The 19,710-nt window shown below is 37.5% G+C and overlaps 1 protein-coding gene across 2 annotated transcripts; it reads left to right on the plus strand.

The window, feature by feature from the left end:
* Positions 1–4,195, plus strand: LOC21391274. Of its 2 annotated transcripts, XR_002903209.1 has the most exons (3): positions 1–35; positions 648–2,751; positions 4,148–4,195. XR_002903209.1 is itself a non-coding variant. In XM_024172956.1 (2 exons), exon 2 carries the CDS (start codon positions 666–668, stop codon positions 2,649–2,651), a length of 1,986 nt encoding a protein of 661 aa, XP_024028724.1. In that variant the 5' UTR covers positions 1–35; positions 648–665; the 3' UTR covers positions 2,652–2,954. The 2 variants fall into 2 exon arrangements, 1 of the variants encoding a protein (XP_024028724.1); XM_024172956.1 differs by lacking the exon at positions 4,148–4,195 and having other exon boundaries at positions 648–2,954.
* Positions 4,196–19,710: the final 15,515 nt, after the last annotated feature.

Consider the following 19,710-nt stretch of genomic DNA (forward strand, 5'->3'; position numbering starts at 1 on the left):
ATATATATATATATCCTTTCTCAGGCTTCTACCAGGTATGTCTATGGCTATGTCTGCTCTCTTCTTGATTGCATGTCGGATGCTATTATTTTCAAACCTTCTTCGTATCTGTCACACTCTCTTCAAGCTTTATGCATTTCTTATATTATTTGTTTGTTTTTCAGGAATGTTGATGTTGAATTTGTATTTCAAATATTCTTGTTGTTATATTATGCATGAAAGTCAAGAATTCGGGGCTTTTGTAATGTATTTAGGTATTGTTTTAAATTTTAAAAATGAGGAGGTAAGATTGAAATGCAAGTGATTTAATTTCCAAGAATTTCTGAAAATGGTTTTGTTTTTCTTTCTTTTTGTTTTTGTTTTTGTTTTTTTGTTTTGTTTTTTTTTTACCAAATTTTGTGTGAAATGTTAATTTCTGGGTTAGGAACAAGATTTGTTTTGGTGGACCTATTGACACTAGCAAATGACACCCTTTTGGGATATGAATCATATGATGATATATTGCCACTTTGTTCAATTGTTTTTGAAGGGGAATTGGGAAAAATCTATAATCTTGAGTTTCCTTTCTGTTAAAATTGAGCAGAGATATAGTTCCATTCTACTGTAAAGTTAATTACTTATAAAAAAGATTATTTCCTTTTGCATAGTAAACCAAATAGACAAGAATGGGGGAAGAAGAAGAACGAGAGGAAGAAGCTCAGCGGCTGAAGTCTCTAGCAGAGGCCAAGTACAAGGACAACAAGCTCAAATTAGCTCTCAAATATGCGAAGCGGGCCCTACGCCTCTGCCCGAATCTCGATGGCCTCTCCGCGATGGTCACCTCCGTTGGCATCCTGCGTGCGGCTTCCAAATCTACCGCGGTACCCGAGTGGTACAAGATCCTTCAGGCTGAGCCATTCTGCCATTTCAACACCATTAAGAAGCAGTACAAGAAGCTTGCTCTCCTTTTACACCCGGATAAGAACCCCCATGTTGGTTCTGAGGAGGCCTTCAAGCTTGTCAATGAGGCGTTTCGATTCCTTTCGGATAAAATTAGGCGCAAGGAGTATGATATGAAGCTCAGGATTCAGATTCAGGATGAGAAAATGAAGGAAAGCGAGGAATCTGTTAGGGGGGATACGTTTTGGACTGCGTGTTCGACGTGCCGGCTGTTGCACCAGTTTGAGAGGAAGTATTTGGGGCATAATTTGGTTTGCCCGAGTTGTAGAAAAAGCTTCGAGGCCGTCGAGGTTGGGACTGATGAAGATGGTGGTGGGGAAGATGGGATTAATACTGTTGGGGCTAGAAGTGAGAGACCGAAGAGGAGGAGTTCAGGGGATGGTGAGGGAATAAGCCCTTCAATTTCTAACCTGAAAATTGGTGGCGTTCGATCGGGGAGAAGAGTGGTCAGTAGTGAAAAGTCTAAGGGAAGGGCAAAGACTGAGGAATTGAAGAGGAAAGGTGAAAAAGAAATTGGAGATTTGAAGAAGGAAGCCAGTAGTGGAGAATGGAGTAGTGGGAGATTGAGGAAGAGAATGAGTAGTGTTGGGGAGATCATGGAGAGGTCTGAGCCGAAGAGGGTCAAAATAGATGAAGGGACAATGACACTAGCCGAGCTTCAGTCTCAAGTCAAGCAAAAAGCTCGGGAGCAAAGGATGAGATTGAAGTTAAAGGAGAGGAAAGAGAAGGATAAAGAAAAGGAGGAGAGGAAAGAAAGGGAGAAGGAGAATCAAAAGGAGAGGGAGAAGGAGAATCAAAAGGAGAAGGAGAATGAGAAACAAAAGGTGGAGAAGGAGAAGCATAGAGAACAGGAGAAAGAGAGGCGTGAGGTTCCAAAGCGCAACAGGAATTTGGTGGCTGAGAGAGACTCGGTGCTAAAGAAGAGTAAGGATTTAGAATTGGTAAACCCTGCGGCGTCGAAGAAGAGTTTGCGTTCAGGATTAGAGAGGTGTAGAGGGTCAAGAGATAGTGATACAGAGATAATGGCGGTGGAGGATTCCGATTTTTATGATTTTGATAAAGACAGAGTTGAGAGAAGCTTCAAGCAAGGACAGGTCTGGGCTATATACAGTGACGATGATGGGATGCCGAGAAATTATGGTTTGATCGATGACGTTGTTTCTGTGAATCCTTTTGAGGTGAAGCTAAGTTGGTTGGATCTTCAGAGTAGTGGAGATGAGGGACTACGTTGCTGGGAGAGAATGGGGTTTCATCTCTCTTGTGGGAGATTTAAAGTTTCTAGGAAAACTTCTATTAATTCTTTGAATATCTTTTCTCATGCTGTGGATTGTGAAAGAGCAGCTAGGGAGGTTTTTAGGATTTATCCGAAGAAAGGCTCTATCTGGGCACTTTATAAGGAGTCAACTTTTAGCAGAGAAGGAAGAAACCTTTCTGTTAGGGACAGAAGGCGCTACGACATTGTTGTGTTCTTAACAACATACAGTGAGATGCACGGTCTTAGCATGGCGTATCTTGAGAAGGTTGACGGGTTTAAGACGATATTCAAGAGACGCGAAATTGGTTCCCATGCCATTAGGTGGCTAGAGAAAGATGATATTCGATTGTTCTCGCACCAAATTCCTGCAAGGAAGCTCTCTGGCGATGAGGCTCCAGAACTTTCGAAAGATTGTTGGGAGCTTGATCCTGCTTCTCTTCCTGCAGATCTGCTTTAGAGGTTTTGATGGGGATATTTTGGTGCTGTTTGTGTAGTTTTTCTTTTTCGATGTAGCGGGTTTATGGTGGGAGATACCAATGCGACTAAACACCAATTAGGTAACTGATAATTTTGTAGCCAATGGAGGTTATTTGTATGAAATCTAATCATTTCCTCGGCTTTATCAGCCTGTTTGTATATAGGTGAAAAGTGAAGAAAATGTTCAATATGTAGGACTATGAACAGATTTTTGATCGTTGTGTTATTTGTCTTACCATGATAGCATTAGTTCATAGAGTAATAGAGCATTCAATGTTTTGTTCTAGCTGGCAGATTTAAAAACCGACAAAACTTCGATAATTGACCAAACCAAAATTGATTGTTTTTCTTCAAGAAGTTGCTTCTGTTTGATCGGTTTGGAATTTTTCAATTTATTTGGTGAGCAGTTTGTAGAAGTTTAAAACCGCAAAACAGAACATATGATAATAAATAGCTTAGTTTACACAATTGACTTGAATTAGGTACATTGAATGATTATTTTGAAGGGGTTTTTTGTTGTTGTTATTATTATTATCAACATCATCATCGTCGTGATTATTATTATAATAAAGAAAGCCTTAATGAATAATGACTATCAACCAGGCATGCATGAATCTAGCTACTTATAAAGGCACATGTTTCATTGCTTTAGCTACTTCTAAAGCGACACAATAAAAACCTTATTGGCATGCATGGATTCAGCTACTGGTACAGACACATATCTTATTACTTTAGCTAGTTTTATTATTTTACCTATTAATAAATCCGAACATCACAAACTTTTACCTTTCAGTTATTTTCAATAGACATCACAGCTTGCTTATTATTTTATTCCTCTATATAAATTGCAATCTTTATTCTGCAAGCACCAACTAGGATTATAATTTTTTTTTTTTTTTTTGTCTTTTGAATAAATTAGTTGCACATTAGATCCAGAGATATTACTAGTCATTAATTAGCTAGATGTGCGTTTTAACCAAAGCCATATACATACTCCAAATTCCAAAAGTCAATAAAATTAGCACACCCCTAGATTTCTTAATGACCTCAAGGGTTATTTTATCTTTCTAAGAAACATAAAGGCATGAGTTAATTAGTTACCATTGGTGGACATTACACTATGTTAACTGGTATAATCTTATTTTAGCAATCATAATTAAAAATTCATAATCTATATATATATATATATATATATAAATATTTCAAATAAATAGTACTTGTGCCGAGATATAAAACTTTGTCTACTTTAGAGTTCCGTTGAACATACCAGAGAGAGAAGAGTAGCTACTTATAGCAAAAATACAAGACGAATTGTTGCAATGATAATTATGATATGTCAAGTATGTTAATTCTAGACTTCAACGCAAAGAAGATGGAAATTTCTTCTTCTGAATTTATAGTTCCCAATAATCATTATTCTCATTTCATGAGTATTCCTTATACAACAATTTCTGATTGGGTGCAACTACATATCAGAGAATGCACTCAGAAGGCTCGTCATGAATGTCTCCTTGCGCGTGATACTCCTTTTCAATATATTCGATGCCTTAGTCATGAAGATAGGCTATGCAAAGAAGAACATTGTGCCAAGGAGGAACGCGAGAAGCGAAAGCTTCGTGAGGAGGAATTAGAATGCGAGAGGCAAAGACTCCGTGAGCAACAAGAGATTCGTGAGAAAGAATTAGAACAAGAGATTCATGAGAAGGAATTAGAACGCGAGAGGCAAAGACTTCGTGAGCAACAAGAGATTCGTGAGAAGGAATTAGAACGTGAGAGGCAAAGACTTTCGGAGGAGGAAAGGAAGAAGAAAGAAGTTTGCGAGAGGCGCGGGAGAGAGTTGATCAGGATCAAGCCATAAAGGTGTATTATAGCTTTTCTCTTGATCTCTTCAATCATGTACAACCCTCTACGTGAATGGGTGGTGTAGTTATGTGTAATTATTGTACGTCAAACTTTCGGTTGCATGATGAAACTTTGACAATATTAGTTTGTACTTCAATAAAAATTAATTACATCATAGTTTTGATTTTATGCTTATCATACATATAGATATGTAACATGATATAATTCCAAAAAATATCGAGATGAAAAAGTATATATTTCATATTGTCAAAAATAATTAAATATGAGGTTCATGCTAATCAAAATACAATATTATACATAAATCTTATGAAAATCATATTATTGCAATGATAATTATGATCATGTATCAAGTATGTTAATTCTAGACTTCGACGTAAAGCAGACGAAACTTTCTTCTTCTGAATTTGTACTTTCAATAACCATTATTCTCATTTCGGTATTCCTTAGACACCGACTTCTGATCGGGTGCAACTACATATCAGAGAATACAGTAGTTCAGTGGACGTAGGCATCATTAATGGTTGAAATACTTCTATAAATATATGTATGTGTGTATATATATATTTGTGTTTCATCTTCTGTGATTGGAAGGATATTGAAATTCATGTTTTTAAAAATGTTAAACAAATCCTTAAGTGGGTTAAGGAAAAGAGATGAGAGCTACAAGGATCGAGAGGTTTAGAAACGTTTTGATTAATCAAAGTTTATTTGCAAAATAAGGAATTAATTATTACTAATAATTATTCTTTTATAGCAACATGATAGAGAAAATTTCAAATTTAACTATTGTTTTTTCTAACTATATTTGTGTCACCACACAAAATTTTGGTGCTACTACGAAAAATAACCTACAAGATACGAAGTAATGACCTACAGGTTACGAAAGATAACATTTAGGTTATGAAAGATAACCCGCAGTTTATAAAAGATAACTTGATAACCTACATGTTATTAGTGACATAAGATAAATTTAACAATAGTGGTAGAAATAAAATAGTGTTACTTTATTGATGACATTTTTGAAAGTTCCCATATATTGATCTTATTATTATTTTTTTAAAAATAAAATCCAAAAGCTAGTGGATCTCACATATAGGGCCGTCAATACGGATCACACCACGATAATATAACTCGAAAACGACATGAATTATCGTGGATTAGGGTTAGAAAATATGTGTTATGAGTCGGATTTGGATCGACTTTTGAAATTGATACGAAAAATATAGGTCAATTTTGATTGGGCCCGCTTAACTCAAACATGATGTGAAACTTATAAAAATATTTTCTAAAGAACATCTTTCGCACTTTGTTATGAACTTGTAATCTTATGATTGTTATTCTCAAAATTTTATGTTATTGTTTGCTTAATTTTGATGGATGTTATCATATTGTAATGGATTATGAATTTTATGTTCTTTATAATGTGTAGAAAACTAAAAAAAAAAGACTATAATTTTTGTGTCAATCTCGGGTTCACGGGTCAAAATGTTCGTGTTCTGTCATGCCAATCCGTAAAGTGGTCGTGTTATAATTTTCAAAATTTTCGTGTTATAGGTTGTGTTCAGGTTGAGTGAAAAAGTAACAATGAAAATACAACAGTGATATGAATTGTCTTGCAATTCTTGAGTGATCAATTAAGGGTGTGGTTTGGCCCGCACAACTATGTGAATTGAGTCTAGGGATCATGCGACCTCAAGAATCCTTTTTATCAACTATGTTGTTCAATTTTTAGTGTCTTAATTAGTGTCTAACCAATTACAATAGGACACGTCATTTAATAGATCTAAATATCAAAACAAAGAAAAATAAAAAAAATATATTTTAAATTTTTAAATGATGTGATACAATCTGATTGAAAGCGATGGAATTAAAGAGCAATGACCAAGTACTAATGCATGTTTTGCCAGTTAGTAGAACCATTTACATGAACTCTTATGTTGTTTCTTATGCCCGACTTGTTGCTTGATAAGCAATACTAAATTTGTCAATATTTGTATGGACTCATTTGCTCCAAAAATAATCCAAAAGTCAAGAATAAGTACAACTAGATTTCTTAATGACCTCAAGGATTATCCAACTCTTTCTAAAGAAGCACAAGACATGAGTTAATTAGTCACCGTTGCTAGACATTGCACTCAATTAAAAGGTAGAATCCAAATTAAGCAATCAATATTAAAAGTTCGTTATCTAAACATATACACACACACACAAACACATAGATTTCAAATAAAGAGTAACAATATAAAATTACTTTTGTCTACTTTGGAGTTTCGCTGAACAAAAAAGAGAGAGAAAATAGCTATGGATAGCAAAGATACAAGAGGAATTATTGCAATGATCATGTCAAGTATGTTAATTATTATAGACTTCGATGTAAAACAGTTGAAATTTTCTTCTTCCGAATTTGTACTTCCTAATTATCATCATTCTCATTTCGGTATTCCTTATACAATTAATTTCGATCGGTTTCAACTACACAAAGAATGCAGTCAGAAAGTGTTACAATCATATGCCACGTATTGGTCTGCACGTGTTCAATTGCATGTTTGGAACGTGAACTTCTTTTTCGTTGAAGACTTGGTCTATATTTTAATAAAAGATTGTTATTTAATTTCCTTTTGATTCAGTCAAACACGTTTCTACACGTTGATAGTTAGCTGCTAATTTATCTCATTGTAACGTTGGTTTTTGAGCCTATTTATTGGCTGCCAGATGTGGAATAAAGGATAACTATTCAAATCCATTTATTTGTTTGTATCGCTTAATAGCATATAATACCCTTTGTTGTTCTTTTCCATTTCAAAAATAGCTCGCAGGCGTAACGTCCAGTTCCAAGGATGAGGCCGAGGCCGTGGATCCGCACACTACCAAAAAAAAAAGTCTTTTGATAGCGTTTATTTATAGTGTTTTTGAAAAAACGCTATTAAAACTTACATTAATTACATTTTATAGCGTTTTAAAAAAGTTATTTTCGGTAGATATATATATATATATATATATGTATGCAAGGTCTCTGTCAGGCACTTGGAAAGTGTCTGACCAGAATGACATTTGTACATTTTTATATGAAGTGTGTATATTTACAGTAAGTTGTGTATATTTACAGGTAAGTTGTGTATATTTACATGACACTTGTATAATTATGCAATCATGTATATTTACATGTAAATCGTGTATATTTACATATAAATCATGTATGTTAAGTTATAAGAAACGATAATGTATATTAATCCTCAAAACATGTTTTTTTATAGCAATTAGTGAACACATAGCATAAAAATATATATCGACTAATTTATTGTATTTCATGTTAAATATACATGACTTTATATGTGCCTGTCTGATCAGAGACCTTACCTATATATATATATATATATATATATTAAAAAAACATGAAATATTTTAGCTGATTTTGAAAGTAGTTTCCCCCCAAATTTTCATTTTACTCGCAAATGTTTTGGAAGCTTTTAGATCAAAATTAAAATTTACCACCGTATGAGAGAAAGAAGTAGAACGCGGGTAAGTTGTGGAACTGAGAGAAGAGCTTTGAAAGCAAAATCTACAAGTGGGACCCGGCCATAAATCATTCCCAGAGCATAGCTATCCTCCAGAAATCAGCCCCACAAACAAACATCACACATTCCACCACCAACCGCCATCTCCCCATCTTTCTCTCACGCCGCCCGATTCCCCGCCGATCGGCCGGAATTTCAGTTTGAAATTCCCGGCCACCTCACCTTCTAACGCAACGGAAGATGAAATGCGCCGCCATCGATTTCGACCACCTCTGGCCAACCTACAGTGATCTGAGATCAGATCTAAGAAGCCCATGAGCCGATCTACAAAACCCCCATCACCACGCCGCCCGATTCCCTACCTTTCAACTGGAATTTCAGTTTGAAATTCCTGGCCACCGCACCTTCCAACGTAGTTTTTGGCGCCTTCCGACGTCTAATCCTCCGGAAAGTGCTTTCTTTGGACTCCTCTCGTCGAGCTGAACAAATCCATACCAATTTTGCTGCCATTGGTCACCGGAATAGTTTCGACCACCTTCGGAATAGTTTCTGAAGTTGAACGCCATTTGTTACTTCATTTGCCAGATTCACTTGTGTAAAAGGTAATTCATCCTTTCTCTTGGAATTTCATTCAAATTTCTTGTTTGTTTGTTTGTTTAAGTTTTGAACAACCAAACAACTCCAATGTTATGGTTAATGTTAAATTTTGTAGCTTACAACAACTACTGCATTACAATCTACATTGATGTGATAATTTTAACACTGCATGCCATTGCCATTTGCCATTTCTTACAGGTTTCTGAAAATATGCTGCTTTTGGTAATCTTGATTCTTGTTCCTGTAATGGGAAACGACTGATTTTTGTTTCTCTTTGAAATTCCTTAGTTGTAGAAGAAAACCACATCGGTGATATCCTCAAAGACACCAAGTTATGTTATGTTTCTTTGGGAGTTTTTTCACTCTTTTGGTTCTGTAAGTTTATTCCACCGTTTGGTACCTCTTCAACCATAGTATTATTGTGGTGCTTATAACTGGTTTTGGGAATTCCTGTTATTTGTCATTATACTTGTATAAGGTTGCGAGAACTATTCATGTTCAATCCTGGATGCTAAAATTGCTGTGGATGTTGTACTACGACTTAAGGTAAATTCATTAATTCACATATCGCAAGAATTTCAAAAACTGTTTCGAAATGAAGCTAAATGGTGGTCCTTGATTGTAAAATTGTGATTTATTGTGCAGTTGGTACAATGTTGCATGTAATAGTTTTACTTTGTTGTAAAACTACTTGAGCTCCAATTTTCTGCTCATATTGTTTGACAAAAATCTTGGCAATGATAGGGAAGCACTAACTTAGAGGCTAATCTGACCATAAAGAAGCCTTGGGGATCCCTAAAAGATTCATTTTTAAATGAAGGGTGGGTTATGTAGAATTTATTTCTTATGTTCTATTTTCATGTTGCAATTGAACTTGCAGTTAGTCTCATGTTTATTACAAGACGCATATACCTTTTCTAGATTGATAATTTAATTCTTTTATTTTTATAAAATAGTCTTTACATATATAAATATATATGTACGTATGTATATGTAGATAGCTTTAAGTACTTTGGAAGCTAGGCGACATTTGGTAGAAATTGCTCTATCTTTAAATTTCTTGATTGGACTAGAGTTCTATATTAATTGATGGTGGTCCATTCTTGCTAATATACTTAGATGAGAGCAAAGGTTCAGAAGATAATAGGTCATGACATAAACTGCTTTGTTAACCGACAGTTGATTTACAATTTTCCAGAGGAGCTCTTTGCAGATACTGGAATACTTGCAATTGAACATGCTGATTTTGCATAATTTCAATGACCATTGTTTTTTTAGTTGTAATACAAGTCCTTTATGTAGTACTCTGCTTATGCTTATTTTTTTTAATGCAGGAAGTGCTAAGAATGTCTACTACTGGGAAAAGGAAGTTATGTAAAAAGGGATTTGCAATTGAAGATAAAGACCGGCAATTAGTTCTTAACTCACCAGCAAGGAATACTAGAAGCTATGCAAAATTTTGAAGGGGTATGAAAACCCTCTACTTAGTACAAATTTGTTTTAAGCATACCATTATATGTAGACTACATGCTCATATACTTAAAAGTATTTAGGTGTGGCCGTGAAGTATCTATAATCTTTAGTGTAGTTTCTCAACGATTTTGACGTAGCTTCTCAAAGGTTAGTATTCTTTTATCTTTGACTCTCATGATTGTATGTCCATTACTAAAAATGTGACATACTTTGGACATTAGAATTTTAATTGTGTTGTTACTTGGCAATCAAGATGAAATTTGTTTTGCTGGACTAATTTTGTGACATGTCAATAGTTACTTTGCTGGAAGAGATGGCCTTTTTGTTAGAGCATTTTGTCAAGATGGATTATTTACTTAACCATTTCACTTGGCTAGACGTTTTGGATACTTTGATATCTCTAGCTATGTGAATTTTATTTTCCGATTTGTGCTTTAATTTCTTTCTTGTTCTTTTTTTTTGGGTGATAGTATCCCAACGAGTCACCTCAGATTAATCTTATAGAGTCAAAGGGTCTTGATGAACAAAGGCAAAAGCTTTTAGTGACTTACATCCGAGACAAAATGAGTGAACTATCTTCTTGTTTAATGCTCGTGGCTCTTTGTGAGGTAAACTCATTTCTGTCATTGGAATTTGACTTGGGAAATCATTTCAGTGGGGTATTGTTTGAGAAATTGATGGGTTGAAACGATGTAATATAACTAAAGATTTTGGAGTTATTCAATTATAGATGATAGATAAATTAATGCAATCCCACATTGATTTTGGGCAGAAAATGCGTCTTTGAAATCATTAATGGAGTCTTGAAATCTCTTCTTCTGTCGCCTTTCTCATATGAGAATATTTTATGGTCATGTTTCTAACACATTAGAGTACCTATTTTACTTTCCTAATTATACAGGTTAAACAGTGGAGATGACTTTTTTGTTGAAGCATTTTGTCAAGATGGAAGGATTTACTTCACCATTGCACTTAGACGTTTTGGAGATGACTTCTCTGTTTTCTTTACTTGTTTTGAATGTTAAGGTTTTAGATATTGTATGAATTATGTTGTAGACATAATTTTATTACCAGCTTGGTAGATGCTGGTAACAATTGATATGTTGAATGTTTTATGTTTTAATTTGAATGTTCCTATTTAGATATATCACATATCTCGGAATTACCATTTATTTGCATGAATTGAAAAGGATATCAATAATAATTTTAAAAAGTTACAAGAGTATGAACATAACAAGAAAAAAAAGTTATTAATCTGTATCGTAGTCATGCTAAAGAGTTATAATAGGATGAAAATAGTTTGTCTTAAACGCTATAATATTTCAATTCTATAGCGCTTTCTATAGCTCTCCTGAAACACTATGTTTTCTTAGGACCTATAATAACGCCTGCTGTCCTAACACTCTAAAAAGCGCTATTGTTAGTTATTAATAGCATTTTTAGACTGCTACTGATGTTGATATTTGTTATAGTGGCAGGGGACTATAACAGTTTGGTATCAGAGCCAGCCATGGCCGACGACTAGCCTAATCCCGACTTACTTCGATTGGAGCAGCAGATCGCAAGCTTGAGCGTTGGACTAGAACAAGTAATGAAACAATTGGCAGAAATGTCCCATGTCAGAGATGAGGCTTCTGCTAGTAGACACAGGCCCTTTCGGAGGAATACGGAAGGGGAAGCAACAAGCGGGAATATCATCCCAAAGCTGGCGAAATTAAACTTTCTGAAATACAACGGCTCAGAGGATCCAACTGCTTGGATCTGTCGCGCTGAGTAGTTTTTTGATTTTCAGGACACTTCTCCTGAAGATCAAATACGCTTAGTAGCTTACCACATGGAAGGGGATGTTCAACTGTGGTTTCAGCGACTTTGACAGTCGGCAAGAAATTTATCATAGGATGATCTAAAGGATGGGCCGCTCAAAAGGTATGGGATGTCTGTTTTTGAGAATGCTTTTGCTGATCTTTGTAAGCTAAAACAAATAGGTACCCTCAGAGAATACCAAGTGCAATTCAATCGTCTCCTCGCCAAGGCGGGGTCACTCACGGATACTCAAGAAGTAGGAGCATTCCTCAGTGGGTTGAAGGAAAGTTTACGAGCAAACGTTCAAGCACAACGGCCTTCAAACTTGAACGAAGCAATTGGGCTTGCCAAGGTCTTCGATAGCCGACCCAGTAAAGAGCCCAATACACGATTAGGAGGACCACCCTAAATCTAGCGGAAGAGCCCTAGTGAACCGATTCGAGATCTGACTCGAAACAGCCAGTTCCCTTGGGTGCACTCGGCGGCTAATTCGATCGCGTCAACTACGCCGGCCACCAATGTCCAGCGATTCACCCAAGCCGAGCTACAAGAGAGGCGCCGCCGAGGCCTTTACTTCCACTGTGATGAACCATTTACGGCAAGGCACGATTGTGAAAGGCTTTTCCTTATAGAGATGGAACAAGAGGATGACAATGCTGCTGTCGACGACGAAATTGGCTTATCAGCGACCATGGCTGTCGTAGAAGATGAACCACTTGAAATCTCGCTCCACGCTCTCACCGGAGTCCCTACACCACAGACGATGTGCGTTCACGCCAAAATTGCCAGAACGAGCATTATTGTGTTGGTAGATCGGGTTTTACCCATAATTTCTTGCACGAGAAAGTGGCTCAATATCTGGGGTTGCCCATCGAGCCAGGAACTACCCTACGAGTTATGGTGGCTAGCGGGGAGAAGTTGCAAAGTAGAGGTATGTGCCGCCATGTACCCCTGGTTCTCCATGATAGCTCCCTTCATGTAGACTTCTTGTTGCTTGCTTTGGAGGGTTGTGATGTAGTATTAGGTGCCCAATGGCTCCAAACGTTGGGGCCAATCCTATGGGATTTCAAAAGCATGTCTATGAAGTTCAAGACAAACCAAGATGTGGCGACTTTACAAGGCATAAGGACTCCGGAAGCTCAATTAATCAAAGAGAAAGCCTTCACCAAAGCTCTTCGACATAATAGTGGTAAGGGAACTCTTTTACAAATTTCTTTGGTGAGTGCAGAGACAAATACCCAGGTGGAGTTGGTGGAATGGATACAACTTCAACAAGTCTATCCTGAAGTCTTCACAATTCCCAGGGGATTACCGCCCCACTGAGAGTAGGATCATCACATACCCCTTCAACTGGGTAGTGGACCAATTAGTGTTCGCCCATTCTGTTATCCGCATTTTCAGAAATAAGAGATCGAGTGTTAAGTTTCAGAAATGTTGGAGCAAGGGATTATTCGACCTAGTCGAAGCCCTTTTTCGTCGCCCGTACTCTTAGTAAAAAAACATGATGGGTCATGGCGGTTTTGCGTTGACTACCGGGCTCTCAATCAAGTAACAGTCAAAGACAAATTTCCTATTCTGGTAATCGAAGAATTGTTAGATGAATTACATGGAGCCAAGTGGTTTACTAAACTCGATTTACGTTCTGGGTATCATCAGATCCTAATAAGCGAAGAAGACATCGCAAAAATAGCTTTCCGAACACACCACGGACATTATGAATTCATGGTAATGCCTTTCGGACTTTCAAACGCCCCTTCGACTTTTCAAGCGCTTATGAATTCAATTTTTGAGAAATATTTGCAAAAATTTATCTTGGTATTTTTTGAAGATATTTTGATATATAGTCAAGGGTGGAATGAGCATCTTAATCATGTCCGAATTGTTCTATCAATTCTAAAAAAGAATCGATTGGTGGTAAAAAAAAGAAAAGTGTCACTTTGCTCAAGAATAGGTTAATTATTTGGGGCATATGATCGGGGCTCATGGGGTAACGGCTGATCCGGAGAAAATTGGGGCCATGACAAGTTAGCCAAAACCTAAGAACGTGAAAAAGCTAAGGGGATTTCTAGGCCTAACCGGTTACTACCGCTGGTTCATAGCAAGATATGGAATCGTTGCTCGGCCCTTAACCGACATGCTAAAAAAGAATGCCTTTCTATGGACTAAAGCCGCCGAGGATGCCTTCTATCAACTGAAAGAGGCTAGGACTAAGGCCCCAGTCCTTGCTTTGCCAGATTTTTCTAAGGCACCGAGGAGTGCGACGCCTCCGGCACAGGCATTGGTGCGGTTCTCATGCAAAACAAACGACCCATTGCATACTTTAGCTCCAGTCTCAAGGGTAAAAATCTTTCCCTCTCCATGTATGAAAAAGAGCTAATGCCTTTAGTCCTTGCAGTACAAAAATGGCGTCCTTATCTCATTGGAAGGCACTTCATTGTGAGAACCGATCAACGCAGTCTCAAGTATTTATGGGAACAAAAGATAGCAACCGAGGCCCAACAGAAATGGCTTATCAAGCTCATTGGTTATGATTTCAGCATTAAATATAAGCCAGGAACAACCAACTCCGCTGTCGGTGCCTTATCTCGAAGAGGTCAACCAATTGAAGTTTTTGCTTTATCATCTCCCTCCCCCAATGGTTAGAGTCCATACGAGATGAGAATCAACACCACCCAGAACTCCAACGGCTTCACCGATTAGTACATGATGGTGAAGCTGTGGGACCTTGGCAACTGAAGCACGGGATATTATTCTTTAAGGGTAAGATCTTTCTTCCCAGTGACTCTTCTTTAATTCCTCCCATCCTAGGAGAAATTCATGGGGCCAGCCACGAGGGATATTTCAAGACATTCCATCGTTTGCGGGGGGTTTTCTATTGGAAGAAAATGAAAGATGCGATCCGACAATTTATCAGGGAGTGCGACATTTGCCAAAGGCACAAAACTAATTTACAAGGGCCGGTGGGGCTTCTACAACCTCTTCCCATTCCCACGCAGGTGTGGATGGATATTTCTATGGCCTTAGTCATAGAATGCCTCTCTATGGACTAAAGCCGCCGAGGATGCCTTCTATCAACAGAAAGAGGCTATGACTAAGGCCCCAGTCCTTGCTTTGCCAGATTTTTCTAAGGCACTGTGAAGTGCGACGCCTCCGGCACAGGCATTGGTGTAGTTCTCATGCAAAATAAACGACCCATTGCATAATTTAGCTCCAATCTCAAGGGTAAAAATCTTTCCCTCTCCATGTATGAAAAAGAGCTAATGGCTTTAGTCCTTGCAGTACAAAAATGGCATCCTTATCTCATTGGAAGGCACTTCGTTGTGAGAACCGATCAACACAGTCTCAAGTATTTATGGGAATAAAAGATAGCAACCGAGGCCCAACAGAAATGGCTTATCAAGCTCATTGGCTATGATTTCAGCATTGAATATAAGCCAGGAACAACCAACTCCGCTGTCGGCGCCTTATCTCGAAGAGGTCAACCAATTGAAGTTTTTGCTTTATCATCTCCCTCCCCCCAATGGTTAGAGTCCATATGAGATGAGAATCAACACCACTCGGAACTCCAACGGCTTCACCGATTAGTACATGATGGTGAAGTTGTGGGACCTTGGCAATTGAAGCACGTGATATTATTCTTTAAGGGTAAGATCTTTCTTCCCAGTGACTCTTCTTTAATTCCTCCCATCCTAGGAGAAATTCATGGGGCCAACCACGAGGGATATTTCAAGACATTCCATCGTCTGCGGGGGGTTTTCTATTGGAAGAAAATGAAAGATGTGATCCGACAATTTATTAGGGAGTGCGACATTTGCCAAAGGCACAAAGCTGGTTTACAAGGGCCGGCGGGGCTTCTACAACCTCTTCCCATTCCCACGCAGGTGTGGACGAATATTTCTATGGCCTTAGTCATAGAATGCCTCAATATGGACTAAAGTCGCTGAGGATGCCTTTTATCAACTGAAAGAGGCTATGACTAAGGCCCCAGTCCTTGCTTTGCCAGATTTTTCTAAGGCACCGTGGAGTGCGACGCCTCCGGCACTGGCATTGGTGCGGTTCTCATGCAAAACAAACGACCCATTGCATACTTTAGCTCCAGTCTTAAGGGTAAAAATATTTCCCTCTCCATGTATGAAAAAGAGCTAATGGCTTTAGTCCTTGCAGTACAAAAATGGCGTCCTTATCTCATTGGAAGGCACTTCGTTGTGAGAACTGATCAACGCAGTCTCAAGTATTTATGGGAACAAAAGATAGCAACTGAGGCCCAACAGAAATGGCTTATCAAGCTCCTTGGTTATGATTTTAGCATTGAATATAAGCCAGGAACAACTAACTCCGCTGTCGGCGCCTTATCTCGAAGAGGTCAACCAACTGAAGTTTTTACTTTATCATCTCCCTCCCCCCAATGGTTAGAGTCCATACGAGATGAGAATCAACACCACCCGGAACTCTAACGGCTTCACCGATTAGTACATGATGGTGAAGCTGTGGGGCCTTGGCAACTGAAGCACGGGATATTATTCTTTAAGGGTAAGATCTTTCTTCCCAGTGACTCTTCTTTAATTCCTCCCATCCTAGGAGAAATTCATGGGGCCAGCCACGAGGGATATTTCAAGACATTCCATCGTCTGCAGGGGGTTTTCTATTGGAAGAAAATGAAAGATGCGATCCGATAATTTATCAGGGAGTGCGACATTTGCCAAAGGCACAAAGCTGATTTACAAGGATCGGCGGGGCTTCTACAACCTCTTCCCATTCCCACGCAGGTGTGGACGGATATTTCTATGAATTTCGTGGATGGATTACCAGCTTCTAAGGGAAAATCCACTCTCTTAGTGGTGGTGGACCGCCTATCAAAATATGCGCATTTCGTTCCCATGTCTCATCCTTATACTGCCACCACCGTCGCTCATGTATTCTTTAATCACATTTGCAAGTTACATGGCATGCCCCAGTCAATTGTCTGTGATAGGAACCCAACATTTACAAGTGCATTTTGGCGTGAGCTATTCAAACTACAAAGGACTCATTTCAACTTCAGCTCTGCCTATCACCCCCAGACAGACGGGCAAACTAAAGTAGTAAATCGCACAATCGAGATGTACCTTCGGTGTTTCACAAGTGAGCGGCCGAAAGAATGGACCAAATGGATTTCATGGGCGGAGTATTGTTACAATACAAGCATACATACTTCGACACGAACCACTCCCTTTGAGGTAGTCTATGGAAGGCCTCCACCTACTCCTCTCTCATATATTCTTTGGGACGGCTAAAGTACAAGCCGTAGAAGACTCGCTCCTTCAACGTGATGTTGTTCTTAAGGAGCTTCGACACCGCCTTCAGGAGGCACATAACCGTATGAAGCAAGTTTATGACTGCCAACATGTGGATCGAGAGTTTGAAGTTGGCGATTTGGTCTATGTTAAGCTCAAGACTCATCGGCAAAATTCGGTATCCCGACGCACTTCACAGAAGCTCGCTGCTCGCTTCTATGGTCCTTTCAAGATAATCAGGAAGATCAGTACAGTAGCTTACAAATTGGAGTTGCCACCATCCAGCCTCATTCACCCCATCTTTCACGTATTTGTCCTCAGGAAACATGTGAGCACTGAAATAGACGTCACCCCTAGTCTTCTTGAACTGGGCGTTGATTTCTTCAACAATTCCAAGCATCCTGAAGCCATCCTAGATGTACGGGGACAAGGGAAGGAACAAGAGTTTCTTGTTAAATGGATGGGTTGTGATTCATCAGAGGCATCTTGGATCAGTCAACAGGAGTTCGGCCAAGACTATCCAGAATTTCCTCAGCCTTGAGGACAAGGTTTCTTTAAAAGGGGAGGAGCTGTTACAATCATATGCCACGTATTGGTCTGCACGTGTTCAATTGCATGTTTGGAACGTGGACTTCTTTTTCGTTGAAGACTTGGTCTATATTTTAATAAAAATTGTTATTTAATTTCCTTTTAATTCGGTCAAACACGTTTCTACACGTTGATAATTAGCTGCTAATTTATCTCATTGTAACGTTGGTTTTTGAGCCTATTTATTGGCTGCCAGATGTGGAATAAATGATAACTATTCAAATCCATTTATTTGTTTGTATCGCTTAATAGCATACAATACCCTTTATTGTTCTTTTCCATTTCAAAAATAGCTCGCAGGCGTAATGCCCAGTTCCAAGGACGAGACCGAGGCCGTGGATCCGCAGGGGACTGTAACAGAAGGCTCGTCATGCTTTGCCTTAATCATACACGTACTACTGTGTCACTATATATTCAATGCCTTGCTCATCACTATAAGCTGTGCAAAGAAGGAAATCATGCCAAGCAAGGACTTCGTGAGCAGCAAGAGCTTCATGAGAAGGAAGGACGCGAGAAACAAAAAGTTCATGAGGAGGAGGAACAAGAGAAGCAAAAATTTCGTGAGATGTCTATCGGGAAAAGGTTCAGGATGAAACCATGAAAGGTAGTGTAGTTTATGTGTTATTTTTGTACCTCAAACTTTCTCTTGCCTGAATTTTTGGCAATATTATAGCTTGTACTTCAAAAATTTTAATTCCATTATTTTTTGTTTGGTTTATAATTACCTTAGGGCATGTTTATTTTGCATCAAAGGAAAAAAGAAAGTAAGGAGTGATTCTCTTTCTTTTTGAATAATGTGTTTACTTACAAAATTAGTAGATTTAGTGGGCCTCCAAAATATAGAAAATAAAAAAAGAGAATATCAATTCTTGCACCCCTTTAATATTGATTCTTTGTCAAAAGAAATGCTAAATTTACTTATCTACCATTAATAAATTATTATACAATTAATTATTATTTAATTGTGTAAAATGGCATTTTAGTGATCACATTCATAAAATTACTATTCCTAATTTTAGTAAATATAAAAAAAGAAATGAGGTTATTTTTCATTACACCATATAATAATTAAGTAAATAAAAAAAATGAATGACCTTTAATCATATTCCTCTTTTTTTTCAATCTCATTACATTCTTTTACGGTTTACGGTTTAGTAAACTCACCCTTCATGTAAAAGTTGGATTACCTTTTGACTTTTTGTAATTCAACATCATTTGGTTCATCATTTTATAACCATACAAAGCATAAGGGAGAATTTTTATGTACACAAACTAGAACAAATCTTCATGCGTAAAGCAATATTAGAAAAGCAAAAAAGAATTTCTAATGTCAGTTTTTTTTCCTTCTTATAGCCAACATTTTGTTTGGTAAATATACATTCATTTGTCTAGAAATATTTCGTCATATGTAAATTTCAGAAAAAAAAAAGTGAATTTAAAAAAAATTAATTTTTTTTCCTTAAAGCACATAAATAAATTTTTGAATAATTATACCAAGGAAAACGGAAAAAAATTAGACAAGTTTTGAAAAGTTTTGTTTAATATCTACCAAACTCAGTGATTTATCAAAAAACAAAATATAATATTTTATTTTACTAAAAATATGAATAATATTATGTTTACCCAAAAAATACAAACTATTACTTGTTGGGAGTATTATTAATATATAATAGAAATTACAAATAATCATACCTTATATTTTGGGTTGTATCATATTATACCTTCAAATTAAGATCTTATACTTGATTCTTACCTTTCTTGTTCAATAGCCAATTTTGACCATGAAAAAAAAAACACAATCCTAAAAGCTTTTCCTACCATAAATATTGCCAATATCTTATTGTGATTATTAATTGTCAGTAACCTTGGACAGGTGGTGCCAGCCCTCAAGCATATGTCACAAGCAACAATATATATATATATATAT

The sequence above is a fragment of the Morus notabilis genome, unplaced genomic scaffold (assembly GCF_000414095.1).
Source record: "Morus notabilis unplaced genomic scaffold, ASM41409v2 Scaffold465, whole genome shotgun sequence".
In the NCBI taxonomy this organism is placed as follows: domain Eukaryota; kingdom Viridiplantae; phylum Streptophyta; class Magnoliopsida; order Rosales; family Moraceae; genus Morus; species Morus notabilis.